Genomic DNA, 27471 nt, shown 5'->3' with positions numbered 1-27471 from the left:
GCCAATGAGAGAGGTTGTGTACAGATATTGGCTTGTCTGGGAGTCGCTCACAGGGCATCCCGCCCTCGTTTTCACGATCGACTCAAGTATTGGTGAGACTTCATGTCCATCTGGGCTCTGGATCCCGTAATCATAGGCAGATGAGGCAGCCACTCAGGAGTCCGGCCCCTGGATGAAAGTACCATCCAATCGCAACCAAGAGGCGCGGCGGCGGGGCGACCATTGGTCGCTGCGAACGACGGGAGCAGCAGGTTGGGCTGAGCGCGGCTATATAACTGGCGGCGGGCACGCGTTCCGGGGCACCGCGCGAGGGACGCAGACACCTACTCCCGCGCAACAGCCCGGTCCTCCCGCTCAGCCGCGCAGGTACGTGGGACGCAGGTGGGGCGGGGCGGATGCGGGTCGGGAGGGAGCCGATCTGGGGCCGCGAGCGGGGCGCCCGGGGAGGCCGCGCGGCGCGTCCCCACCCCCACCAACGGCCGGCGCGGCCTCCTGACTGCGCCCTGGGCCCCGTGCGTGCTCTGCCGCGCCAACGGCCTTGTGGGGCCCCCGGTGGGCGTCACGCGGCCGAGTGGCCCGCGCGCTCCACGCGTATCTTGCTGCGCGCGCCTGCTTTCTGGGTTGATGTACCTGGGCCTGGACTTTAAAGAAGCCTTCGGGATCTGGGGTCCGGGGGGGGGTTCCCACGCTAAGAGCGCGATCGTGCTTCCTAAGTCTGCAGAGCAGAGGCGCACGACCCCGGGATCAAGGGTTCAGTGGTGCAGAGACAGCCACAATTCTTGATCTCTCCAGCCCCCACTGTGTGCCCCTGTACTATGCCGAGAGCTTCCTCCTTTCCCGCCCTTGCCGGTCACCTGGCCGCGATCAGGTAGGAAACGAGGTGGGTGAGTGACTTGGACTCAGCCGGGAAGGGACAGACATCTGTGTAGACTGCGTGCCCGCGGGACTCCCTTGAACACTGAGCTCTGGAATCTGGGTGCAAAACTCAGCATGAGAAAAACTGCGGTGCCATCTGTGCGAACCAGTGTCAGACTCTGGAGAAGGGAGATTGCAAGCTAGTGGGGTTTTGAATGACAAAGAAGGACTTGGCTTTTTTCAAAACTAAACGGGTTTTTATATGAAGGGATGATAGATGCGCCTTCAAGTTAGCTTTTGGGAAACAGAAGAAAACACAGCCAGTGTAATGTAATGAACTAGTGTGCTCCTCTGCAGGTCCGAAACGCACCGCGAGGTAATGGGAAATTCCCGCCAGCAGGAAGTCAGGCTCTGACACTAGATCTTGATTTTTCCAGATCCCTTTTAACTTTTCAATCTTTTAGGTGTGAATCAGGGCAAACTTAGATTTAAAAAACCTATGTGAAGATTATAGTGCAAGGAAACGGAGAGTTTAAATTCTCAACAGAGTTGAGGTTAAAGTTTGAAATTGGATAGGACCCTGGATCCAGCTCAGAGGTGGAGCCCTTGGCATGGATTACAGGAAGCTCCAGGTCCAATCACCAGAGCCACAGTCACATCTGAAATTGGCTTGGGGAAGGATGGTGTCCAGTGTCCAGTGATTGTGAATTGGAACACAGTCACTGATTGGGTTGTTGGCAAGCATAGCCGATAGGTCTCCTGCCAAACCATCTATGATCAACTCTTCTCAGTATGGAGCACTGACTGCCATGAAGTCAGGTCTTCCTGAGTGTAGGAGTTAAGTGTATCCCACCAAGACCAGCCCAGCTATTTATTTTAGCCCTTGTTCGGGGGACTCTTAAAGTTTGCAAAGATATTGTTTTCAAGGATTTGTGGCCAACCTCTCTTAATGTGTGCTAATCATATTTTTGAATGTTTACGATCATCTTTACTCAGGACTTAATAAAACATACTAGTTTAGATCCAAGTCCTTGTAGATGTTACAACTGTAAAAAGACTACAACAAAGGTATAGGACCTAGCTCTCAAGGCACACATCCTTGCAAAAAGTTAAAAAGCCATACAAGTTTAATGCTGTGTTTCTGTATTGCCAAATAAATACAAAGTGGCACTAAAGAGCCAACATGGTGAGGATGAGTGCTGAACTTGCAGCATTGCTTCTGAATATAATATTTTTGCCTTGGAACTTGGCTCCAGTTGACTTGCAGGTAGGCGAATGTTAGTAATTTTATTAACCGCTTGAGATCAAATATATTAAGGTGAAATGATCTAATTGAGGGGATCTTTTAATTTCATCCTCACATGTTCCAAAGAGCTGTACTCTAGATCCCCGACAGATGGCTAGTGGGATAGAAATAGGAAACACACACTTATTCCGATAACTTGATGTCAGAGAGATGAGCTGAAGGAAGCAGTGACAGAAGCCTTGGGTCAATCCCTTCCAAGCTCCCCAGAGGTTGCTGTTGTTGGAATTTAGTCTTTTTGTTTTTTGAGACAGTGTCTTTCTTTTTTCTGAGACAGGGTTTCTCTGTAGTTTTGGAGCACGTCCTGGAACTTGCTCTTGTAGACCAGGCTGGCCTCGAACTCAGTGATCCGCCTGCCTCTGCCTCCCATATGCTAGGATTAAAGGCATATTGCCATCACTGCCCAGCTGAGATGATGTTTCTTCATCTGTAGGCCAGGCTGGCCTTAAACTCAGATCTGCCTGTCTCTGCCCCTGGAGTGCTGGGGCTAAAGGTGTGCACCACCTGGAGTGCTGGGGCTGAAGGTGTACCACCACCTGGCTGCATATGGTTTCTCAATGGCTGAGATCATTGTTAACAGGTTTAATACAAAGTTGAGAATTTGACCCACACCAAGTTTTTTCTCCATTTTTTGGTCAGTGTATTAAAACTGCCTGGTTAGTTTTGTTGAGTTTCAGTACTCAAATAGAATGTATACTTGAATTATATCACATTGCTGACTTACAGAGGTGGTAATTGTCAAATAGGAAGTTCAGGCCAGGTATGATGATGCACACCTTTAATTCCAGGACTCTTAGACAGAGGCAGGTAGATCTCTGAGTTCAGGCTAGCCTGGTCTACAGGCCAGCCAGATCTACTCAGTGAAACCCTGTCTCAAAAAAACAAAACCTAAAAGGAACTCTCATGTCTTATGTGATCCTGTAGTTGTCTCAGTTAGTGGGAGAACCTTGCCCAAGCTCAGGAGTTAAAGTTAGTTTTAGCTGCTGTCACCTTACTTGTAGCTAGTGACCAGTGTTCCTTGGCTATATAAATATTTACTATTCTTTAGTTTTTTTTTTTTTTTTTAATGTGCATCTTTACCTGGCACACCAAGTTGCTATCTAGACTAGGCAGGTGAGAGGGTTTGGAGCCAGGGATACCTGTAATGCCTGGTTTGCCTTGTAAAGCAGAAAGCTGCAGCCTAGGAGGGAGGGCTTGGCTTTGGAACGATGTTCTTGAACATGCACTACATTTTAGGTATGAAAGGCCAGTGAGAGAAATGTGCCTCGTTGGGAACATCATTGTAGGTGTCAGTTTCTGGTGGCTGGTCACTAAATGGCTGCTTTGGTGTGGTGTGCGACTCTTACTCAACCATAACCCCAAGTACTTCTGGTATTTTAAAAATAAATCTCAGGGCCAGCCTCAGCTACATAAGTTGGCATGAGACCCTTTCTTAAATTCTGACATGTCTATCTGCATTATGGGATCCAAGGAGTAGGAGCTTTTGTTCAGGATTGAGTGTAATGTACCTTTCCATCTAGTCAGTTTTGTGTGTGTGTGTGTTTGTGGTGTTTGGAATGAAATCAGAACTAGGACCCTGTCATGCTGAGCCCTAGGTTCTGTGCTGTCTAGAATAGGCTGCCTGTGCTCCTGAGCCTGGCTTCAAGGTTTGAGCTGCCACACGTGGGTTAACTAATTCTCTGCTAACTTTAAAAATAGGCAGAGTCTACTCAGGGAGAGAAAAGCAAATTGTCCAGCTAGTTTTTCTTCCTAGTATTTGAGATTTAGACTTAGAAATACAATGCAGATCTGTGGACCTCATCCCATGCAGTCAATATTTGTCAAAACTAGGGAAGCTAGGCTTTCTTTTGGTTTCCTCAGGTCCTTCTGCAAATGTCCTTTCTGTTTCAGGATCCACCTGAGATGTGTTGTCTCCCTTGTCTCATCTTAGTTTCTGTTCTTTGTACTTCACATCTTTGACACTTAGGACCTCTCTTGGATTTGTCCTATGATTGGATTTGGTTTATGGCTTTGGAGAAGGCCCTCAGAGGTCTGAATCACACCCCAGTGACATATGTAGCGCTAGCACTGTAGTTCATGGTACCTTGCTGGGGTGTGGGGCGGGTGAGGTGGCATGTGTTGGATTACTGTGTTCCCCTTTCCATTCACACCCAAGGGAAAGGAAATGTGACTGTTTCCTTTAGGAGAGATAATCTGAGTTTGTAGGCTTGTATACCAAAGCTGCTAAGACTAATTTTGCACGAAACTCCTTTTGTAGACCAGGCTGTCCATAAGCTCCCTGCACATAGACCCAGCTGGGTTTTTGTTTTTGAGGTAGTCTTCTATAATCTAGTCTGGCCTCTAATGATCCTCCTGCCTCTGCCTTCCAGGTGCTGGGATTTTTATTTATTTTTTTGGCTTTTCGAGACAGGGTTTCTCTGTGGTTTTGGAGCCTGTCCTGGAACTAGCTTTTGTAGACCAGGCTGGTCTCGAACTCACAGAGATCCGCCTGCCTCTGCCTCCCAAGTGCTGGGATTAAAGGCGTGTGGCACCACCACCCGGCTAGGGTGCTGGGATTAAAAGTGTATAGACATTCCTGATTATGTCGAGTGTTTAGAGCCATAACTTTTTTTTTTTTTTTTTTTTGAGACAGGGTTTCTCTGTAGCTTTTGGTGCCTGTCCTGGAACTAGTTCTTGTAGACCAGGCTGCCCTCGAACTCACAGAGATCTGCCCGCCTCTGCCTCCTGAGTGGCTGGGATTAAAGGCGTGTGTCACCACCTCCTGGCTTGACAGGGATTTCTTTGTTTTAAAGGCTAGCCTTGAACTTGATCTGTCTCAACCTCCTGAAATGCTGGAGTGCAGTACCCTCAGCTTTTTGTTAATTTTTATTCTTTTAGTTGTGATTATTATTATAAGTTTGAGACAATTTCTCCCTGTAACAGTTTATGGCTAACTATCCTGGAATTTGCTTTATAATTCAGGTTGGCCTTGAACTCACAGAGATCCACCTGCCTTTGCCTTCCAAATGGATTAAAGGTATGAGATACCACTGCCTGGCTGTCTTACCCAATATTTGATTTTTAATCTTGTATGTTAATATTTTGTTGGTATAATCACTCTGCTCCCCCATTGGATATTTCTTTGTGGTAGTGGGCAATAAACTTGGGGCCTTGTGTTAGGCCAGCACTGTGGCTTTGTTGTGGCTCAGTCCTCGTTGCTTTTTGTGAGTTGCTTGTTTTCCCTGGATGGTCTTGAACTCTGGAGCCTAGGCAGACTTTGAACTTGTGGTTTTCCAAGTAGCTGGGCTTAAAAACATATTCCCTGAAATCTAGCTGCTTCTTTATTTTTACTTAATTTAGGTATTTTCTTCTTTGCATTGATTAGCAGGGTATTTTGCCTGATTAAGGCTTAAAATTAGCCATTCTCCAGGGAGAATTTTGGAGGGATTGTGGCAGGTAGGGAGGAAATCTAAAGAATTTAGACAGGTCTCTTTCTTAAAGAGATTGATTTCTGTAACAAAGTTACTCTGCTCCTGGGAAGACATTGTTTCAGTTCTCAGAGCCTGGTTTCAAACATTGAAATACAATGTATATAACCTTCAAACACATTGATAAGAACTTCTGTTTTGGGATCACAGTGTTTGTTTTTCTTAGTGTTTTGATACATTTGTAAAATAGTCAAAATGACACCTTAGTTAATACTCTGCATTGCTTGTTAATGAATTCCTTCTGGGTAGAGCTGGAGTTAATCCAGTACTTGAGAGGCAGAGATCTCTGGAAGTTCAAGTCCAGCCTGGTTGTCAGGACAACCAAAGCTACACAGTGAAACCCTGTCTCAAAACAAAAACCAAACAAAAAATACAAACAACCAAAACCCACCAACTTTACAAAGAGAATCGATTCTAATAAGTTGTCTTCTGACTTCCATGTATGTGGGTGCTTGTGTGTGTGTGTGTGTGTGTGTGTGTGTGTGCGTGCGTGCGCGCGCGCGTGCGTGTGTGCGCTCTTCTGGGATTGTTAGTCCTGTCCTTCCTATACAACTAGTCTATTCCCATGCTGGGTTGTCCTTTAGTGATTCTCTGTCTTTGAACTCAGGCTCTGCTCATGCCAAGCATGCTCCTCCTCATCCTTGTGCATTCTGGATAGTGACTAATATGTTGCTTAGAAAATCTTAAAACTGTCACTTGAAGTAAGCTGTTGACATGCTATTTTGGTTTTGTTGGGAAGAGTAAGCAGTGCTGTTAACGCCCCGTGTGTCAGTAACTAGAGTAGACACTGGTTGTCTGTGCTGAAGGGGAGGACCCCTAAGTGGTACTGTCCATTTCAGCAAAGATGTCATGAGATCAGGCAACCTGAGGTCAAGTGAGACTTTTTAAAAGTAGCTGCTTGCAAGCCAAGTCAGTGCAGCCAATAGGAAATATCAAGGGCTTTATTGTGTGTGGTATGCTACTGCCTTTTCTTCTGTGGCTCTGAGACTTCTCCAGGTCTATGCTATGTGAGCATAGATTTTTTTCATGCAGTATATTCTGATTCCCTCCTACTCCCAGAGCCTCACCACATTCTCGCCTACCCAAATCTATGCCCTTTCTTTCTCTTTCATTAGAATATAAACTGGTATCTAAAATAATAGTACAAATAAGAAAATAAAAACAAACCAGAATAGGACAAAACAAACTGGTAAAAAATGCTAATGAGAACAAGAAACATACAGATGCCAAAACATTGACACACACAGAAAACCATAATAAATAAGCAAAAGCTATGTAAGGTTAAAAAAATGGTCCAGATAAAGCATTGTGAGATCAAAAACCTCCAAAGATACCATTGAGTTCGTTTTGTTTGGTCATCTACTGCTGGGCATAGTGCCTGCCCTTAATATTTCTTTCTTATTTTTTTTTTTTTTTTTTTTTTTTTTTTTTTTTTTTAAATATTTATTTATTATGTATACAATATTCTGTATGTGTGTATGCCCGCGCACCAGAAGAGGGCACCAGATCTCATTATAGGTGGTTGTGAGCCACCATGTGGTTGCCGGGAATTGAACTCAGTACCTTTGGAAGAGCAGGCAATGCTCTTAACCACTGAGCCATCTCTCCAGCCCCCTCTTATTTTTTTTTTAATTTTTCCTTTGTAAGTAGTTAAAAATTAGAGGTAACTTCTGAGTTAGGGGTGGGGGGTTTTGAGGTAGGGGTGGATATTTGGCATCCTCTTCCCTGAACGGAACGCAGACCCCCACCTGGCCCTCTGCATGCTGCCTGTCTGTGTGGTTCATTTGTGGGTCAGCTTTGTTGTGTCTGGAAGGTCTTGTTTCCCTGGTGTCTTCTGTCTCCACTGGCTCTTAATCTTTTTGCCTCCTCTTCTGCAGGGTTCCCTGAGGGGAGGGATTTGATGGAGATGTGCTGTTTAGGACTGAGTATTCCAAAGTCTCACTCTCTGCACGTTGTCTGGTTGTGGGTCTGTATTCGCTTTCATCTGCTGCAGGAGGAAGCTTCTCTGGTGTGTGCTGAGCAAGGCACTGATCTGTGAGCATAGCAGGTTGTCATTAGGAGCCATTTTATTGCTATGTTAACTGTAATATTTGGTTTTCCTGTGGTCCATGTGTTATCTAGTCTCAGGTTTTTGGCCCCTGAGCTGTCTCAAGCATCTTACCATTTATCTCATGGAGCGGGCCTTAATTCCAGTGATTGAGTTTATTGAAGGACTGAATGCTTATGAAGTTGGGAGGCTGGAGAAATGGCTGAGTGGTTCAGAGTGTTTGCTATTCTTGCAGAAGGCTTGGGTTTGATTCCCAACTCCCATGTCAGGCCATTCACAGGCACCCTGAACTCTAGCACCAGGGGATTTGGGGCCTCCTAAGGCTTCTGGACACATGGCATTTACACACCACGGGTGCTGGCACACAGTAATAAAAAACAAATTATAATACATTATTGTAATGTTCAGCTTTGTTAAGTGAAGATGGCTTATTTAACTGTTCACTTTTCCTGGGCTAAATTTCTTTGGTTTCTGACTTCCCTAAATCATAATATAAGGGTAGGATTCATAACTCCCTCAGAGGTGGCCCTTCTGGGGAAAAGGATAAGAAACAGGAGTCACCTCCAAGCAGCCAACTGAGTGAGCACTGTCTTAGGACGGGGTGTCTGCTTTTCCTTTATAACTCTCCCAGGGTCGGGGGCAGGACTTGCTGTTTGCAGTTGAAGTCATGGGGCTGGCCTGCTTCCTGGTGCTGATCTCCTTAGCTTTATCTCTAGCCTGCTAGACATTGAGAATGGAGGAGGTGTGTGCAGAGTATCCATATTTGTAGCTATTTCTAAAAGCTAGTGGAGAGGACACAGTGTAACCAGAAGCTGCCGCTGAGTGAGGCACAAGTTGGTGCTTCCAACTTGTGTTTTCATAGAACTTTCTGGTTTTCACAGGTTTGTGCTCAGTCTCCATTTGTCACCATGGAGCAGTAACTGGCAGATGTGTGTCTAGAAAGAATCCGAATTTTGTTTTTTTAAATTGTTTTGTGTTGGACAGAAATTGGGTGTCGATAGCCTGTTGAGGTCCAACATTTGAGACCAAGGCTGGAGAGAAATGAGTTCTGGGCCAGACTGGGCTCCATAGAATTAATCTGCTTCAGAGAATTGAGCTGACTTGCTTGAGAGAGATAAAAGTGTTCTCAGGGGTTGCTGTGTTATCCATGCTTCATGTTTGAGCTGGGAAAGATGAATTGGACAGTAATTCAAAGTGTAGACTGCTTCACACTCTGCAATCCTCCTGCCTTAGCCTCTTGTCCTGAGATAACAGGTATGATCCACCTTGACCTGTGATAGCTGAAAGTCCCTGATGGTTCAGTTATTTTGGGTTTTGTTTTACCTATTTTAAGGGAAGAGTTTATTTGCCTTACTCTCTTCTAGGTCACACTCTGATGAGGTAAGTCAGGGCGGGAACTCAGTGGGAGCTAAATGTTTGCTTACGGAATGGTTTGGGGTGGGTTTTAGTGCATTCCTTTATGTTATACATGGGTTACCAGTGTCACTTGAAGGAGAGATGCAGGGTGCTCTAGACCATTGATCCATGTCTCAGTAGCTTTATGGATAGCTCTGAATTCACAGTTTGGAGATTGAATTTTGGTTGTTTGCTTGTTTGTTCAGAGTGATTAGATACTATTTTCTTCTTTTTAATTCTTATATATTACAACCCGGCCACAGTTTTAGCTCCCTCCTGCTCTTCCCCAGATCTACCCCTCCTCCTTTCCCTTCAGAAAAGGACAGGCCTCCTGGGGATATCAACCAAACCTGGCATATGAAGTTATAATAAGATTAAGGCTGTGCGAGGCAGCCCACTAGGAGAAAAAGGATCCCAAAAGGAGGCAAAAGAATCAGCTAGCCCCTGTTCCACTGTTAGGAGTTCCATAAGAGCACCAAGCTACACAGCCGTATGCATACTCAGAGGACCTAGGTCAAACCCATATAAGCTTCCCGACTGTACATTTGACACCTAATCTCACAGCTGCAGTTGGAAAACTGAATCACCCTTATTTAGTGAAATAAAGTAAGTGGGTCAGATATTCAAGAACAGCGCAATAAACGGGCCATGCTGCAGCTTGGCTCTTGGGAGGCCGAGGCAGCGGGATTGTGAGCTCCAGGCATGGCATGAGCACCCATAATCTGAACAATTGTGGTGCGAATTAGGGGATCACCCAAGCCAAGGAGTTAGAAGGTAGCCTGCACCAAAACCAAGACCTAGGTCAGAAAGGGCAGGCATGAGCCAGATATGAGGGACAGAGCCAGTTCATGCTTCCCCACCGTTCCTAAACCTTGATGTCCCATTTGACTACCACATTCTCTTGATAATAGATTTTAGTGGCTATGCTTATGGGATAGATTAAAGTTGCCATGATCTGAAGAGAGAGGGCTTTCCAGTGTTCTCCCTCTATATGAAATGGCTGAACAGGAAACCATTGCTTACAACAGTGGACACTGTTGCATGTAGGAAAACCCAAGTTTGAGTAGTGAACCTGAAAGAATTTTTCCCTCCCATATTTTATTTTTTTTGGTTTTTTTGAGACAGGGTTTCTCACCCTGTAACAACTTTGGCTGTTCTAAAACTCACTTTGTAGACTAGTCTGGCTTTGAACTAAAATCTGCTTGCCTCTGCCTCTCAAATGCTAGAGTTAAAGCCACCACTGTCCAGTTTCTCTGTGTAGAACTCATTGTCATGTAACTCACTAAGTAGTTGGATGAGGAGCCTGTCCTGGAACTCAGCTCTGTAGACCATGAACTCTGTGGCCTTGAACTCCGATTGCGCCTGCTGTCCTACTGAGTGCTGAAATTGAAGGCCTGCACCACTACTTCCCACTCTGTATTTTAAACAGGCAGCAGTATGTTCTATCAGTGGAAACCCAAGTGTTAACAGAGGTGTACTTGGGAGAGAAATTGTATGATAAAGATGCCCATATCATCCCATATTGTAGAATAGATGGTGATTTCTTCTGTAATGACAGTAGATGCTGTGCTGCTGTTGAATACACATACTAAAACTGCAGTGGGGGGGGGGGCTGGAGAGATGGCTCAGTGGTTAAGAGCATTGCCTGCTCTTCCAAAGGTCCTGAGTTCAATTCCCAGCAACCATCTGTAATGGGATCTGGTGCCCTCTTCTGGCCTGCAGGCATACACACAAACAATATTGTATACATAATAAATAAATATTTAAAAAAAAATAAAACTGCAGTGGGCTGGAGATGGCTCTGGTTAAGGGAGAGCACCATCTGCTTTTCATAGGGCTTCCATGAAAGCTCATGACCATCTACAACCCCAGTTCTAGGGATCCAGTGTTCTCTTCAAGGGTACCAGGTATACATGTGATACAGAGACATATGCAGGCGAAACACGGATACCATATACTTAAAGCAACAAAAAAAGTGGAAATAAAATCGATCTTTTATACTATAATTAGATTTGTATATGTTCTGCTTTGCTTTCATGTTTGGATATTAGTACAGAAGTATTTTGTTAACTCTATACTATTTGATTTTGATTATCTTTATTTGTAGGGCTTGAATTTTTATTTGCTTTTTTTTTTTTAAGACAGGGTCTTACTATGTAACCTTGGCTAACCTGGAGGTAGAGATGTAGACTAGGCTTGTCTCAAACCTGCTTGTCTCTGCCTTCTGAGAGACAGAATTGAAGCCATGCCCCACCACACCAGGTGTTTTTTTTTTTTTTAATGTGTAAGAGTGTTTGTATGTATATATGTGTCCAGTGCCTATAGAGGCCAGAAGAAGATGTTTGAACCATCTGGGTGGTAGAAACTGAATTCCCACATCTTCTGGAGAAGCAGTTAGTGCTGTTAACTGCTGAACCTTCTTTCCAGCCCTGGAGTGTGTTTGTTTTCTTAGATAGTTCTCTGTGTAGCTCTGGCTTCCTAGAACTCTTTCTTTCTTTTTTTTTTTTTAATATTTATTTATTTGTTATGTATACAATATTCTGTCTGTGTATGCCTGCAGGCCAGAAGAGGGCACCAGACCCCATTACAGATGGTTTTAAGCCACCATGTGATTGCTGGGAATTGAACTCAGGACCTTTGAAAGAACAGGCAATGCTCTTAACCTCTGAGCCATTTCTCCAGCCCCCCCTAGAACTCTTTCTTATAGACCAGGCTGGCCTTGAGCTGAGAGATCTGCCCATCTCTGGGTCACCACCGCCCAGCCTGTAGTAATTTTGCGGTTGGTGTTAGTATACTAACTGTGATCCGGCTAGACTAGGGAGTATGGAGAGTGGTATGGCCATTATCTGTACTGCCTGGGGTTGCTGTCCTTGATAGGACAGGAGAGTGAACTCAGTTGTGGAAGTACTTTAGGCCAGCCTGGTCTGAAGAGCAAGTTCCAGGACAACCAAAGCTATACATAGAAACCCTGTCTTGAACTACTCCCCACCCCCAAAAGGGAGTGGGAGTCCTTTAAGTGAGTTTAGGAACGTAAGCTGGTGCATGCAGGGAATGTGTACTGTTGGGGTTTTATCTCTAGTTTAAGAACTGAATTTGGAATAATGAGTTTTTACACTTTTTTCCTCATGTATTCATCTGACTACAATATATTGGATGCAAAATTTATGGATTTAGTTTGTTCTTGTGATGTTTATTCTTTTTAAGCTTTATTTATTTATTTTATTTAACTTTATTATGTTCATTGGTGTGAAGGTGTCAGATCTCGTGGAACTACATTTTCAGACAGTTGTGAGCTGCCATGTGGGCGCTGGGAATTGAACCCAGGTCCTCTGGAAGAGCAGTCAGTGCTCTTAACCGCTGAGCCATCTCTCCAGCCCCCTCTTTTTAAGCTTTAAGATTAGTGGGTGTGGGGCTGGAGAGATGGCTCAGAGGTTAAGAGCACTGCCTGCTCTTCCAAAGGTCCTGAGTTCAATTCCCAGCAACCACATGGTGGCTCACAACCATCTGTAATGGGGTCTGGTGCCCTCTTCTGGCCTGCAGGCATACACACAAAACGGAATATTGTATACATAATAAATAAATAAATATTTTAAAAAAAGATTAGTGGGTGTGATTATAATCTTACTGGTTGCATTTGGGAGTCAGGCAAATCTGAGTTGGTGGCCATCCTGGTCTACACACTGAGTTCCAGGTTAGCTAGTGTCAGACTGAGGAATGCTGAAGCCATGCTGTATAGTTGGCCCAGCACAGTGCGTCAGTTCTTTTCAAGCCTTAGGATGGGTTGACTGATTTGTATTGTTTTACAGGTTGAATCGACCAAAGCGATGGTTATGGAGAAGCCTAGTCCCCTGCTGGTCGGGCGGGAGTTTGTGCGACAGTACTACACCTTGCTGAACCAAGCCCCGGACATGCTGCACAGGTGTGCTCTCACAGGCCTAGGAGGGTGGTGTGGAATGGTTCTTCACGTAAGCACCTTAGAAAGAGAGATCTTACAGTGGTTTGTAGCCCTGGCCTGGCCTAGCCTGGAACTCACAGAGATCTGTGTCCCTGGGCCTCCTGAGAGCTGGAATTAAAAGTGTCCACCTTGCCAGGCTCACACAGATTTACTTTCTAAAGCTGTGTGGTTTTAATCTGCTATTTTCAGTGTTGACGTATATAAAACTATGTGAACTTAGGTTTTTTTTTCTTTTTCATACAAGTATTAAGATGAGTGTGGGCTAGAACACAATAGTTTTTACTTCAGTCAAGTAGGATTTTTTTTAAGCTTTATCATTTCTTTGTGGTTTTTCTTTTTTTTTTAATTTATTTTCATTTTATACACATTGGTGTTTTGCCGTGGTGTCAGGTTTCCTGCAACTGTAGTTACAGACAGTTGTGAGTTGCCATGTGGGTGCTGGGAGTTGAACCAGGGTCCTATGGAAGAGCAGTCAGTGCTCTTAACCACTGAGCCATCTCTCCAGCCTCATGTGGTTTTTCAAGATAGGGTTTTGCTGTTATTTTGGAGCCTGTCCTGGAACTAGCTTTTGTAGACCAGGCTGGCTTCAAACTTAGATATCGGCCTGCCTGCACCTCCTGAATGCTGGGATTAAAGGTGTACACCACCACTGCCCGGCAAGCTTTATCATTTCTAAGACAGTGTCTGTTTCTCTTGACAAACTTTGGGTAAAGCATTTGGGAAACTGGTCTCATCTTGGGGCTGTTGGTTTTCAGAGCATTTAAAATTCTCTGGCTTTGAGCCACAGAAAAGGTCTCTACATATTTTTTTATCTTTTTTCTTAGTTTTTGCCGAGTTTTATGTCAGTCTTCTGCCATGTAAGTTCGTTAAATTTGTGGTATTAGAATCCACATCAGGACAACCCAAGCTGGAGCTGGAGACACTATGTGCACAACTGTCTGGCTATTGCTATTATGGCCAACAATATCCTTTTCCTACATTTCCATTTCTGTTGAGTACAGTGGAAAGAGCAGAGGCTGCTGAAGTGAGTTCCTTTAATAATGTAAAAAATAGCATGTCATCCGGTGCATTGGTGCAGTTACCTTTAATCTCCGCCCGCACTCAGGAGGCAGATGCAGGTGGATCTCTTGAGTTCAAGTCCAGTGTGGTCTACAGAGTGAGTTCCAGCCAGATCTCTATAGGATACATAGGAGAAACCCTGGCTCAAAAAAATAAAAAAGTAGCAACATGATGTTGATGGAAAATAGACAACCATAGCATCGACTCACTTATTTTAGGGTTTTTGGGCTGACTGCAGATGTCTTCAGTGATGTTCTTTAGTTGGCATTTTTTGCTGTGCGTCTCTCCGACGTCCTTCTAATGAAAACGGGGTATTTAAGTGTATGGGTGAGAGAGAGCTTAAGGGTTAAAAGTTCATACCTCCGGCACACAGGACAACTGCCCACTGCCTTCTCAGGTGGGAAGGCACCGGCTCTTCAGTCTTGACAGGGCAGATGTCCTCAGCAGAAGCAGGAATTTCATTTTGATTAGAAGTGCCTGGCTTTGCTGACAAACTCCAAGGTCCTTTCCAACATGATTTTCCTGGCCTGAAACAAGTTGGGACTTAAACCACACACATGCTCAATGATGACTGTTCCCATTTGGGGTGTCGCAATGGATTTATCATACACAAACATAAACAGATCCTGCTGGGAGTCTGCCAGTGATGTGGATAGGTATCAAGCCTGAACACTAAATACCTACTCTTTGGGTCCTTGAAGATGAGAAGTAAATTGCCTTCTCTTGCACAGATTTTATGGGAAGAACTCTTCCTATGCCCACGGGGGCTTGGACTCCAACGGGAAGCCAGCGGATGCAGTTTATGGGCAGAAGGTGGGTGCTATGGACCAGTAGTAGCAGAGAAGAGAGAGCTTCTGCCTACCAGGGGCTAGGGCATGGGGGTGGGGAGGGGAGGCAGGGTGACTCCTATTTAATTCCTTGGTTTGCTGAAATGCCTGTGTGTTATCATATTGTATTTCTGTGTTTGATAACTGGCTTCCGCATAGGACTGTCATTTCTAATCTTAAAAGATACTCATTCAAGACAACTATTTGATATTTTATTTTTTTAGATATATTTATTTATTGCGTGTACAGTATTCTTTATGCATATACACCTGCAGGCCAGAAGAGGGCACCAAATCTCATTACAGATGGTTGTAAGCCACCTTGTGATTGCTGGGAATTGAACTCAGGACCCTTGGAAGAGAAGCAGTCAATGCTCTTAACCGCTGAGCCATCTCTCCAGGCCGATATTTTATTTTTGAGACATGATTTTGATACATGTGTTTGGCTGTCCTGGAACTTGTTATGTATGCCTGGCCATCCTGCCTCAGCTTCTCAAGTGCTTGGATGTGACAGGACAGTTTGTAAGGAGCTGAGCTGCGACACTGAAGCTAGAGCACACACAGACAGTTGGGCCATATTATAACAGCAGTGTGTGCATTCGCTTATCTGTTTTATGTGTGTGAGTGCTTTGCTGGCATTTAGATCTGTGCCGTGTGCATGCCTAGTGCCTGAGTGACAAGAGTGCTTTGGGTCCCCACGAACTGGAGTTGCAAGGGCTGAGCATGTGTGTGCTGAGAACTGAATACAGGTCCTCTCTAAGAGTAGTAAGAGCTCTTAACCATGCAGCCCTCTCCAGCTCTGAAATGCTTACATTTATTGATCTTTGGGCGAGTGTGACTGCCATGGCATGCATGTGGAGGTGAAAGGACACCTTTTCAGGAGTTCCTCAAGATCACACGTGGGTCATCAAGCCCCACAGCAAACACCTGTACCTGCTGCTCTATCTCACCAGAATGAGATTTATTGTATTTTAATTTTTAACTGGGTGTTGTGTAAAATTTAAGGTGTGAACTGTAGAAGTCTCTGGGTTATGTGCTGTTCTCAGATGGAAACAACTTAGGCAGGAAGGGCTATTGAGGTGTGGCCAGTCCATCCTGGTGGGGAAGAAATGATAGCAGGAGCACCAGGAAGGGCTGGTCCTCAGTTTCCTTTCTCTCTCTCTTTTTTTTGCTTTTTCGAGACAGGGTTTCTCTGTGGTTTTGGAGCCTGTCCTGGAACTAGCTCTTGTAGACCAGGCTGGTCTCGAACTCACAGGGATCTGCCTGCCTCTGCCTCCCGAGTGCTGGGATTAAAGGCGTGCGCCACCACCGCCCGGCTTCTTTTCTCTTATACAGTACAAAGCCCTAGCCCGGGGAATGGTGCTGTCCTCGGTTAGGATGGGTCTTAGAACAATTGTTCTATCTAGTGCCTCCTGATGGGCATACATAGAGGACTAGGTGGGTCTAGGCACTACCAGGCTGACCAAAGCCATGGAATAAATTTTTGCCCTTCAGTGTGCTTGTTGTGTTGCTCTTGAGATTGCTTTGAGTCTTTGCTCAAGGACTGCTTGCTGAAGCAGGAGGTAGGGTTGAGTGTCAGGGACCAGGGAACACTGGGAGGAACTGGAGGATCTACCAGGGTCTGTTTTGGGTTCTGGTAGCTGCTGTCTTAGTTTCTGAATTGCTGAGTTCCTCAGAGATTGACTTGTACCTCTTTCTCAGGAAATCCACAGGAAAGTGATGTCACAAAACTTCACCAACTGTCACACCAAAATCCGCCACGTGGATGCTCATGCCACTCTGAATGACGGGGTGGTGGTCCAAGTGATGGGGCTGCTGTCCAATAATAACCAGGCTCTGCGGAGGTTCATGCAGACCTTTGTTCTTGCTCCTGAGGTATGTTGCATGATGGTTGGCTCTTAGTGATGGAGCACTGAGAGATGAAAAGCCATGTGTAGTCTCTAGATTCCTGGCAGCCCAGGACTATAGGAATGACCGCAGGGCCCGAACTTCTTTGTTCTCCTGGCCTGGAGCTATGGTGTCTTCACTTGCTTAGGGAGATGTGTTGAGGGGGTGAAAAAGGTGGGTTTCTTCTTCCCTTTTATTTTTGTTTTGTTTTTTAAGACTGGGTTTCTCTGTAACAGCCCTGGCTGTTCTTGAACTAGCTTTGTGTACCACTAGGCTGATCCAAACTCACGGTGATCTGCCTGCCTCTGCCTCCCCTGGGATTAAAGGTTTGTACTGCCGCCACCTGGTGGTCTCATCCTTCTAAGCTCTTAGTACTGAAGGGCACTTTGTATCCATTCAGCCCCATCCAGCTGCATCTCCTCAGGACAAGGAATTCTGTCCTGTAAACATCCTGTTAACAACCAGATTCAAGAAATATACTCAGTATAACTTACTCAATAATCCATATTTAAATTTTAGGAAATATGCTAGTATAGTCTTCCATAGTAGTTTGCTTTTCTTGATCAAGATTCTGTATGTAAGTATACATTGCGTTCCTTGTAGTGTGTCCCTGGTTCCCCCGTCACTGGTAGTACCTTATTCTGATTGGCTTGGCATTGAAAGTTCTGAAGAGCACAGTCACATGATGTCCATGTGTTTTTCTTGTTTTCATTTAGTGGTTATGAAACTATTTAGTGGCTCTGGTTTCTCCAGGTAGTGTATACAGGTTCTTGCCACTAAAGCTAGGTAGCTGTTGTATCTGGTTTGTAACTTGTGACCAATTTTTGGACTCTGTGTGGATGTGCCGGTCTTCATCAGAGTTTTGTATGCTGTCATTGGTCTTTGTTGGTCTTGGCTGAGTGGAAATGTTTGACCCCATCCACTACCCTGTGTTCATTCATGGCATTATCTTATAAAGATCCGCCCAACCATCATACATGTATTTCTAGACTACTTAGTGAGTTATGATTCATTAGTAACTGTTAAGCATATCCCTCATGTCTTAGGCCTACTCAGTGGGAACCCTTCGTGATGTTCTCTTCTGGGGTGTGCACAGGATGCTTTATATGCTCTTGTGCTGCCCCTGGCCCCTTAAGTCCCACCTGAGAATTAGCTTGTTCTATTCACAGTGGCTCTTTGTAGTTAGGCCTCTGAAGGTGCCTCAGTGGATGATGAGGGATGCCATCTTTGTGTCTTCAGAGAACAGGGGCAGGAAGCTGCAGAAGTATGGAATCTGCTTAGAAGGATTTGCTGAGTGTTTTCTCCAGCGTTCACCTAAAAAATTCTAGTTAGAATGTAAAATTACTCTCCCTATCTTTGGAAGAATTTTTTTGTGTGTTGGGAGGGGGGCGATTTCAAGACAGGGTTTCTGTAGTCTTTACTATGCTGGAACTTCCACCTGTGTTGCCTCCCAAGTGCTGATATTAAAAGGCGTGCGCCATTGCGGCCTGGCGGATGTTTTTGAGACAGGAATCCTTCTGCCTTGGCCTTCCAAGAACTGGGATTGCAGGTGTGTGCCACCATTGAGTTGTGTACTTAAGACTTAAAGTGCAAAATACTTGACAGCCATAGTGGTGTATACATGGAATTCCAGCTTTAAAAACTTTTTGTTTCATTTATTTGGGAGTTCTGTTGGCATGCATGCAGTGTGCTCAGAGGCCAGAAGAGGGCAGTGGATCCCCATGTGGGTGCTGGAAATTTAGTCTGGGTCTCCTGCAAAAGTAGCCAGTGCTCTTAATCACTGAGCGATCTATCTTTCCATTCCAGCAATTTCCCAGCTTTTAAGAAGCTGAGGCAGGAGGTTTGCTAGCTTGAGACCAAGAGATGATGTCTCAAAGGAGGAGGACGACTTCATATGGGAAGGATTACAACCTGTATTGCTAATTACAGGCTCATCATAGTTCCTTTTTGTCTTTCAAAGGAAGTATTTGTTTCCTTTGAAAATGTATTGTTGCATAAATCATCTCAGTACACAAAGCACTGTAGTATATTTTGATATCCCATTTTATGGTTAAGAAATTAGAAATTGAATAGCCAAGCCAGGCAATGGTGGCACACACCTTTAATCACAGCAGTTGGGAGGCAGAGTCGGGTGGCCAGAGGCCAGTCTGGTCTGCAAGAGGTAGTTTCAGGGCAGGCGTCGAAGCTACAGACAAACCCTGTCTTTTTTTTTTTTTTTTTTTTTTTACAACAGAAACCAAGTGTCTGCGCAGGAGGGCTTTGTGTTCTTTTTTTTTTTTAAATATTTATTTATTATGTATACAATACTCTATCTGTGTGTATGCTGCAGGCCAGAAGAGGGCACCAGATCCCATTACAGATGGTTGTGAGCCACCATGTGGTTGCTGGGAATTGAACTCAGGACCTTTGGAAGAGCAGGCAATGCTCTTAACCTCTGAGCCATCTCTCCAGCCCCCAAACCCTGTCTTGAAAAGCAAAAAAAAAAAAAAAACCAGAACAAACAAATAAACATATGGTTGATTTGGAATTGAGTGTGTCCAAACCTAAAAGAATCTTTTGGCTTTTACTACCATAAGTACTTGAACTAATATTCTTACGTAAGAGTTAGATCATTTTAAATACTTTGAGTTGAGACTACATTGCCTCTAAATAGTTGAAAAGTTGTCGTCTTTACGTGTCTGTCTGGTAAGGATGAACATTTTAACAGTATGTCTATGGTTCTTTCAGCTGTGTACGAACAGGATTTCTCACAGTAGGGCATTCAGTCTAGGCATAGATGACATTGTCTGCCATGAGTGCTTTGTCATTTAGCATTCTCCCTGTTCTTCCCTCAAGGTTTCAGAAGCCAGTCCTTATTGTTAAAACAGAAATGTTTCTAGATGTTGTCAGGTGTCTGCTGGGGGCAATTTCCTCTGTAGCTGAGACCTGCTGGTATTGTAGTGATGTTTTCCGGCTTTAAGGGGAGAGTTTGTTTGGTCCGTGTTTAGAGGCTACAGTCCATCATGGCAGGGAAGTCAGGCAGTGGGAATACGAGCCAGCTGTCTACGTTTCGTCAGAAGCAGGAGGTAGAGAGATGAATGCTCATGATTCAGTTTTTTTTATAAGTCTGAATAACTGAACACTTGTGCTGACATTGCAGGGCTCTGTGGCCAACAAATTCTATGTTCACAACGACATCTTCAGATATCAAGATGAGGTCTTTGGTGGCTTTGTCACTGAACCTCAGGAGGGTAAGTGTGAGGCCATAGACAGTTACTTGTGTGGAATTTGTAAATAGCACCAGATTAATTTACGAGAATGCTTTGTGTTACAGTGTATATTTTCAAAGCATGGGATCTAATTAATGTGAATAGTTAGTTTCTCCTGGGTCAGAAGCAAGCCAGTTAGCCCGGCTCAGTGCAGAGCGCCACACAGAGAGCCTGGCACACCTGTGCTGCAGAGTGCGGGAAAAGGAGCACAGCCCTTCCCAGGTAGAATGGGCAGTCGAGGTGACGGCCTTTGCTCTGCTGGGATTGCTGTTCTAAAGCTTTGTGCTGGTGATGACGCGTAGATAATGGCTGGAGAAAGGGCCGAGGGGGGTGCACAGTCAGACCTGTGGAAAGGTCTCCAACCCACCCAGCTCTAGAGTGGCCAGGTGCTCAGCTGACAAGGCAGGGTGGCCTGCTGCAGGTGCATGGTCTAAGCAAGTTGTGGCTTTTGCTTTTTTTTAAATCAGTTTATTCACCTTGCTCCAGTGTTCTCACAAAGTCTGACATTTTCTTTCTGAGAAGGAATTTTGTATTAGTCTTTGTTACTGTTAATTGCATCCCTTGGTGAAAGGGAGTCACTTTTGAGGGTGTGGATTTGAGAGATTCCCAGACGCACTGTTTTTATTATGGGAACCGTGTGACCAGCAGTGGGCAAGGACTGCACTGACGCGCCCGCTTGTTCTCTAGTCTCGCAGTCACTGGGCCGCACGAACCTTCCAGGGTGACTTTTGTAGAGAACATGGGTGCTCTGTTGCTTTTCACTTCTGTGTCTCTGGTTTTCTCAGCTAAGACAGACGACAGGCTGAGCCCAGGACAAAGTAACCTTTCTTACCCCATCCCAGAATACCCTGCGGCAGACATCTCAGGTTCTCTTGCTATGATAAATTGCTGCAGCTTTGGGAAGAAAGGGGTTATTGGCTCACAATTCAAGGGGGAAAAGCCAATCATGTGGGGGGAGGCATGGGGACAGGCAGGAAAGGCATCTGACAGGAGCAGGAAGCTGGCTTGTCACGTTCTTGTCACACAGGAAACAGCTTTTTTTTTTAACATTTTGTAAAGATTTATTGTGTATAGAGTAGTCTGTCTGCATGTATGCCTGCAGGCCGGAAGAGGGAATTGAACTCAGGACCTGGAAGAGCAGCCTGAGCCATCTCTCCAACCCAAACTTTTTCTTATTAAAGAGTCTGTGTTCTTAATATTTAATTTTCCAATTAAAGTCTTATGCCTTGACTTAACCAAATCGCCCTGCTTCTTTTTACTGTGTTTTTCTTTGTGCCTATATTAGAAACTAAATTAAGGAATTTGTGGATTTAGAGTGATAATTCTTTTACATATTTTTCTCTTAGAATCTGAGGAAGAAGTAGAAGAATCTGAAGAAAGACAACAAACACCTGAGGTGGTGCCTGATGATTCTGGAACGTTCTATGATCAGGCTGTCAGGTAAGGGCAACTTCTGTTCAAGACTTGCAACAAGAAGTTGAATTGTCTTGCAGATAGGTGTGTCTTCTAAGGACGAACAATTTTAAGTGTATATACACTTCCATGTCAGTGCCTTCAAAGGCCAGAAGAACATATCTCAACCTCTGAGACTGGAGGTAAAAGAAGTCCTAAGACACCATGTGGGTGGTGGGTACAAACTCAAGTGTTCTTCAAGAGCAGCAAAAGCTCTTATCGCTGCTGAGTATACATACTTCGAAACATACACAGACATAAAAATTAATTTTTAAGGCAAGTTTTGGGCTACATGTCAAACCCCCTTCTTTAAAATTATTTTCTCATGACCTCAGTAAGTATGTCTTTTTAATTGTCCTGCTTCTAGGGCAGAAAAATGTGTACCGTTGCCATGGATGTTCCATGTGCTTGAAGCCCCTTTCAAATAAATGTTTATCAAGGTGTGGTCATACCTGTTCACTCTGGCTAAGGAAGAATGTGTTTTACCACAGACCTACTGAGGTCAGGTGCCAGGAGTTAAAACATGGCCAGGGACAGTGTGTGTTGGCAACTGGTGTGGAAATGTAACCACTGTTGTGTGAGGTGCAACTGCCTTATCTCAGAATTCCATGTGGGTTTTTTTAAGATTTATTTACCTATATTTTATGGTGTTATGTATATGGGTGTTTTGTCTACACGTATGTCAGCACACCAGAATAGGACATCGGCTCACATTATAGACAGTTGTGAGCTGCCACGTGAGTGCTGAAATTGAACTCAGAACCTTGGGGAAGAACCTGAGTCATTATTTCTTCAGCCCCCCTTATGGGAGCTGTTTCATCTTACTAAAAGCCACAGTTAATGACATTTACTGTCTTGGATTTTGAGACTGGCTGGCTTCACTAGCCTTGCTGTGCCTGAGCTAGTGCTCAGAGATCGGAGAGTTTGATCTTTCTCCGTTCAATACAGTGCTTCTGTGATACATATAAGTAAGCCAATTAGTAGTAACTGAATGAGAATCACTTGATTCTGTTTGATCCTTATGATTGTATGTTCATCAGAATTTAGCCAACAAACTCATGTCCCGAGAGCTTTCTCTGGAGTCATTAGGTAGCTTGAAGTTTCTGGGTGAGTGAGTCATACAGATAGGCTTACATTTCTCATTCTCCCATGACAGCAATGACTTGGAGGAGCATTTAGAGGAGCCTGTTGTGGAGCCAGAGCCAGAACCGGAGCCGGAGGCAGAACCAGAACCCGTGCCTGACATCCAAGAGGACAAGCCTGAGCCACCAGTGGAGGAAGCTGCTCCCGAGGATGTGCAGAAGAGCACTTCCCCGGCCCCAGTGGATGTTGCCCCAGCGCAGGAAGACCTGAGGGTATGGATTGGGGCTTAGCATTAAGTTGCTGGCTCAGCAGTATTTTCCCGTTTCTTTTTCCTATGCTGTGGATAGCTCTTTGTGTTTGAGCCTGAGTCTCTTGTCTCCTCAAAGCTAACCTTGAGCTCCTATCCTCTGGCTCCATCTCCTGAGAACTGGGAATGTAGTTATGTGCCTCCATGCCAGATTTATAAGGCATGAGGGACTAAACCTATGTGACTCAGCAGCTGAGTCACATCCCTACTCTCTGCTAGTTTGTTTGCTTATTTGTTTTGGTTTTTTTGAGACAGGGTTTCTCTAGTCTTGGCTGTCCTGAAACTTGCTTTGTAGGTCAGGCTGGCCTTGAATGCAAAGAGATCCACCTGCATCTGCCTCTAATGCTGGGATTAAGGCATGCACCTGGCTTTCTGCTAGTTTATTTTTGAAAGGTCTTTTTCTCCATAGTAATTGCTTGCTTGACTTTGAGCTGGTCTCACTGTCTAGGCCAGGCTAGCCTTTCTTAGTCTCTGAAGTATTGGGATTATACAACCGGTATGCTTGGCTGCTTCCAAGACAGTTTTGTAAGCTGGCGGCAGGTGCCTGGGACTGGTGCATAGGCGTGCAGGAAGCAGAAGTTAATGACTGTGTTGCTGATCTTGTTTTTTCCTAGACCTTTTCCTGGGCATCTGTGACTAGTAAGAACCTTCCTCCCAGCGGGGCTGTTCCAGTGACAGGGACACCACCTCATGTGGTTAAAGTGCCGCCTTCACAGGTAAGGGTCTGCATCTAAGACTTGCTGCTCGACACGCTAAGAGAATGGGATCCTGGTGTATGGGGAAGGGGGGTGGATAGGAGGTGGTGGTGTTTCACTGGGGTGGGTCAGTTGAGGACTCTGCAGGGCGGTGAACTATGCAGTAGCTAGAGTAGCACTTGGACAGAAAGCAGGGTCCTTTCGGTTTGTGTGAAGTTTTCTTTCTTTGAGGCTGTACACATAGGTCTGTGCACGTTGAGGGCACTTTTTTTCTTTTTCTTTTTTTTTGGGGGGGGGGAGGGGGGATAGTCTTTGTAGGCCTGGAGCTCTGAGATTTAGTCTGTGAGCCTCAGGAGCTACCTGTCTGAAGCCAAAATTGCTATTTTCTAGCTTAATAATTTTGTTTAATGGCTTAGCTGTTAGGAGCATTTAGAGGCCTGGGTTCAATTCCCAGAACCCATATGGTGGCTCACATCTGTTCATTAACTCCAGCCCTAGGGGATCCAATGTCCTTTTCTTGCTCTATAGGCAATGTTTGCACTCAGTGCCCAGAGATTCATGCAGGAGCACATAATTAAAAAAAAAATCTTTTTATTGTTTGGGCATGGGTATTTTGCAAGTATGTTTGTGCGTCATGTATCTGTCTGTCCTTGGAGGCCAGAAGAGGTATGGTGATTCCCTGGAATTGCAGTTAGGAGCAACCAGGTGGATGCTGGGAATCAAACTTCGGTTCTTAGGATGAGCTACCAGTGCTCTGGATTATGAGCCATTTCTCCTGCCCTACACATAAGGCTTTTCTTTTTTTTCTTTTAAATGTGTGTGGCTAGATTAATGGCTCAGTGGTTAAGAGCTCTTACTGCTCTTCTTGCAGAGGATCTAGGTTCAATTCTCAGCACCCAGGTGGCTCGCAGTCACCTGTAGCTCCAGTTCCAGGGAATGCAGTGCCCTCTGCTGGCCTTCTCCAACACCAGACATATATAAATAAAATCTCACAAATACGTATGCGAGCAAAACGCTCATACAGAAAAAAAAATGAAAGCTAAATAACAAGGCTGAGTTTGTGGCCTGTGCATAGCATGTCTGCACTTAGACACAGTAAACATGATTAGATTTTTTTAAATATTTATTTATTTATTATGTACACAATATTCTGTCAGTGTGTATGCCTGCAGGCCAGAAGACCCCATTACAGATGGTTGTGAGCCACCATGTGGTTGCTGGGAATTGAACTCAGGACCCTTGGAAGAGCAGGCAATGCTCTTAACCTCTGAGCCATCTCTCCAGCCCCCGATTAGATTTTTTTTTAAAGAGAATTAACATCATAAGCTACTTCCCACAAAGGGTAATGTGTAACCTTTTTTAGCCCCGCCCAGAATCTAAGCCTGAGTCACAGAATCTACCACAAAGGCCTCAGAGAGACCAGAGAGTTCGAGAGCAACGGATCAATATCCCTCCTCAGAGGGGACCTCGATCAAGTAAGAGCTTTGACAGTTTGTCTAGCTTGGGGTGGTTTTGAGATGAGGATTTCTTCTCTGGGTCTGGTTTGTGCAGTGGAAAGACTTTGTTTGGGTGGAGGGAAACTTGTCTGAAGAGTCTGAGAGTCTGCTTTGTCTCTGAAGTGCGTGAGGCTGGGGAAGCAGGAGATGTGGAACCTCGAAGGATGGTGAGGCACCCTGACAGTCACCAGCTCTTCATCGGGAACCTGCCACATGAGGTTGACAAGTCGGAACTGAAGGATTTTTTCCAAAGTAAGTGCTGAGTCTCAATGCAGCGCCACATAGTGGAACGGAGGTATAATGTCAGGTCTGCTTCCACAATGAGTTGTAGGCATGCTACAGTGTTACATAGGATTCCTTCACAGTGGAGTATATAAGGAACATGTGAACATAATGCATTGTCTTGGGTCCTCTCTCCAAGAACCAAAAGTTCACAAACTCCTGAAACACTTAGATCTTGGTTATAAGCATTCATCTTAGGGACATTTAAACTCTCTTGCATTTTAGTGTGACATTTTAAATTCATGTAAAACTGAGTGTGGGTAAGCTGGGTGTCCGCAAGGAAGTTATAAGCTCTTTGCACTTACAGATTACGGGAACGTGGTGGAGCTGCGCATTAACAGTGGCGGGAAGTTACCCAACTTCGGTTTTGTTGTGTTTGACGATTCTGAGCCTGTTCAAAAGGTCCTTAACAACAGGGTAAGCACATTTGCATCTATGAGTGTTTCAAGATTTTTGTTTTGTGTATGCATTTCGCCTGCATGTTTGTATGCATACCAGGTATGGGCAGTATCCTCAGAGGCGAGAAAAGTGGGGAAACCTCCCCTGGAACTGGAGTTACCTAGCTTGGTAACTCCAAGGTTTCTGACTGTACAGGCTGGTTGTGCTTGTGGGTGACAGACACCTTCTCTCTCCATTTCGCTGGACTGAGTGGTGTTTGCTGTACTTCTTTCCAATTTTTTTGTGGGTCCAGCTCTTCTAGCTCCCTGCGTATCAGGCCCTGCTCACATTCTTCAAGTGCCGTACTTTTTCACCCCTCAGCTGCTTTCTCTGGGAATTTTAACTCCATTTCATGTTTTTACTTGAGGCACCAGTATTTTGTCCCAGTATGTGAGAAGGTTTGAATCCCAAAGCTGTGGAAGCATCTTTCTTTGTGTCATTAGTTGCTCCTATTTCCGGGCTTTTCCACTTCCTGCACAGCTCTCCATACGCATGCACTAGTAACATGAAGTTTGGCAGAAGCAGGTGTGTGAGGACTAGTGGGTTGACGGCTGGTTGCTCCTGGGGTGTCTCTGTCACTTTGAGTAGTCACGGTTGGGAGTTTCAGTGCCTGCTCTCCTTGTTCCTCACAGCCCATCATGTTCCGAGGCACGGTCCGTCTGAATGTGGAGGAGAAGAAGACTCGAGCTGCCAGGGAAGGCGACCGCAGGGATAACCGTCTTCGTGGACCAGGAGGCCCCCGTGGTGGGCCAAGTGGTGGGATGAGAGGCCCTCCCCGCGGAGGCATGGTGCAGAAACCAGGCTTTGGTGTAGGCAGGGGGATCACAACTCCAAGGCAGTGAATTGCTTGGCCCCGATCTCCACACAGCACACAGCCCTGGCTCCTGCAGAGCGGTGATTTCTTCAACCAGCCTTTGGTGTCTCGGAGTAGTCTATTATAAACTGCTCGAGTTTGTACAATTTTCATTTCGCTTGTGTTCATGGTGTGTGCCCCCCACTCTCCTTTCCTCCCCTGACCTTTTAGTCCTTCACTTCCAGTTTTCCGGAACGATACTTTAGGAGGAGTAGGTTTTTAAAGAAGAGGAGGGGAGACTCTTTTCCTGCTCACGCAGAAGATAAAGACTGGAGTTGAACAGCCATTCCCCACAGGAGTGCATCTCGCTTTCACTGACAATGGATGTTTCATTGTTGGGAGACACAGGATTTGATAAACATTTTGAAAGCAGGAAAAATCCATATTATCTGTCAAGAGTCACGTCTCCTGTCTGGTGTGGAAAAATTACCTTTTGGCAACTGCCACTGGGTCCCTGCTGGTGTGGCTAACTGAATAAAAGGTGTTTCCAGAACCTTGTTCTTTTGACATGTGATTACCAAACAGTTCTAAACCTCTGTTTTTGCCATTGGATTTTAAGTTGTGACGTAGCCTGTCAATGTCTAGACCACAGCTAAGGATTTTTGTTGAACTGTTAGATTATTTTGAGGTAGAGTTTTTCATGTTTTATTTGTATTTGTAAAAAAAAAAAAAAGAAAGGAAAAAAAGGACAAAATCCCCACAAGAAAACAAACCCCAAATCCGATAACATAACCGAGCAAAACTGTGCCTTCTATTTGTCTTTGATTTCGGTCCCCGCAATTGTTTAAAGAAAAGTAATAAAGATTCTAGATTTGTTTTCAGA

The 27471-nt window shown here is 44.9% G+C and overlaps 1 protein-coding gene and 1 non-coding gene across 2 annotated transcripts; both read left to right on the top strand.

Moving 5' to 3' along the window:
- The first annotated feature begins 236 nt into the window (after positions 1-236).
- On the top strand, positions 237-27471 carry G3bp1 (G3BP stress granule assembly factor 1). The gene is made up of 12 exons (XM_041665687.1): positions 237-366; positions 12874-12986; positions 14813-14894; positions 16609-16782; positions 19934-20024; positions 21389-21482; positions 22651-22849; positions 23499-23600; positions 24943-25054; positions 25199-25327; positions 25665-25774; positions 26428-27471. The coding sequence occupies exons 2-12, from the start codon at positions 12892-12894 to the stop codon at positions 26635-26637; spliced, it is 1398 nt and encodes a 465-aa protein (XP_041521621.1). The 5' UTR covers positions 237-366; positions 12874-12891; the 3' UTR covers positions 26638-27471.
- Positions 9944-10081, top strand: LOC121457204. Its single transcript, XR_005975703.1, has one exon. It is a non-coding gene; the product is annotated as a small nucleolar RNA SNORA29 (small nucleolar RNA).

The sequence above is a fragment of the Microtus oregoni genome, unplaced genomic scaffold (assembly GCF_018167655.1).
Source record: "Microtus oregoni isolate MIOR12 unplaced genomic scaffold, Mior012 000015F_ref0000493, whole genome shotgun sequence".
NCBI classification, from domain to species: Eukaryota; Metazoa; Chordata; class Mammalia; order Rodentia; family Cricetidae; genus Microtus; species Microtus oregoni.
The sequence above is the reverse complement of the archived record's forward strand: the minus strand, read 5'-3'. Positions and strand labels throughout refer to the sequence as shown.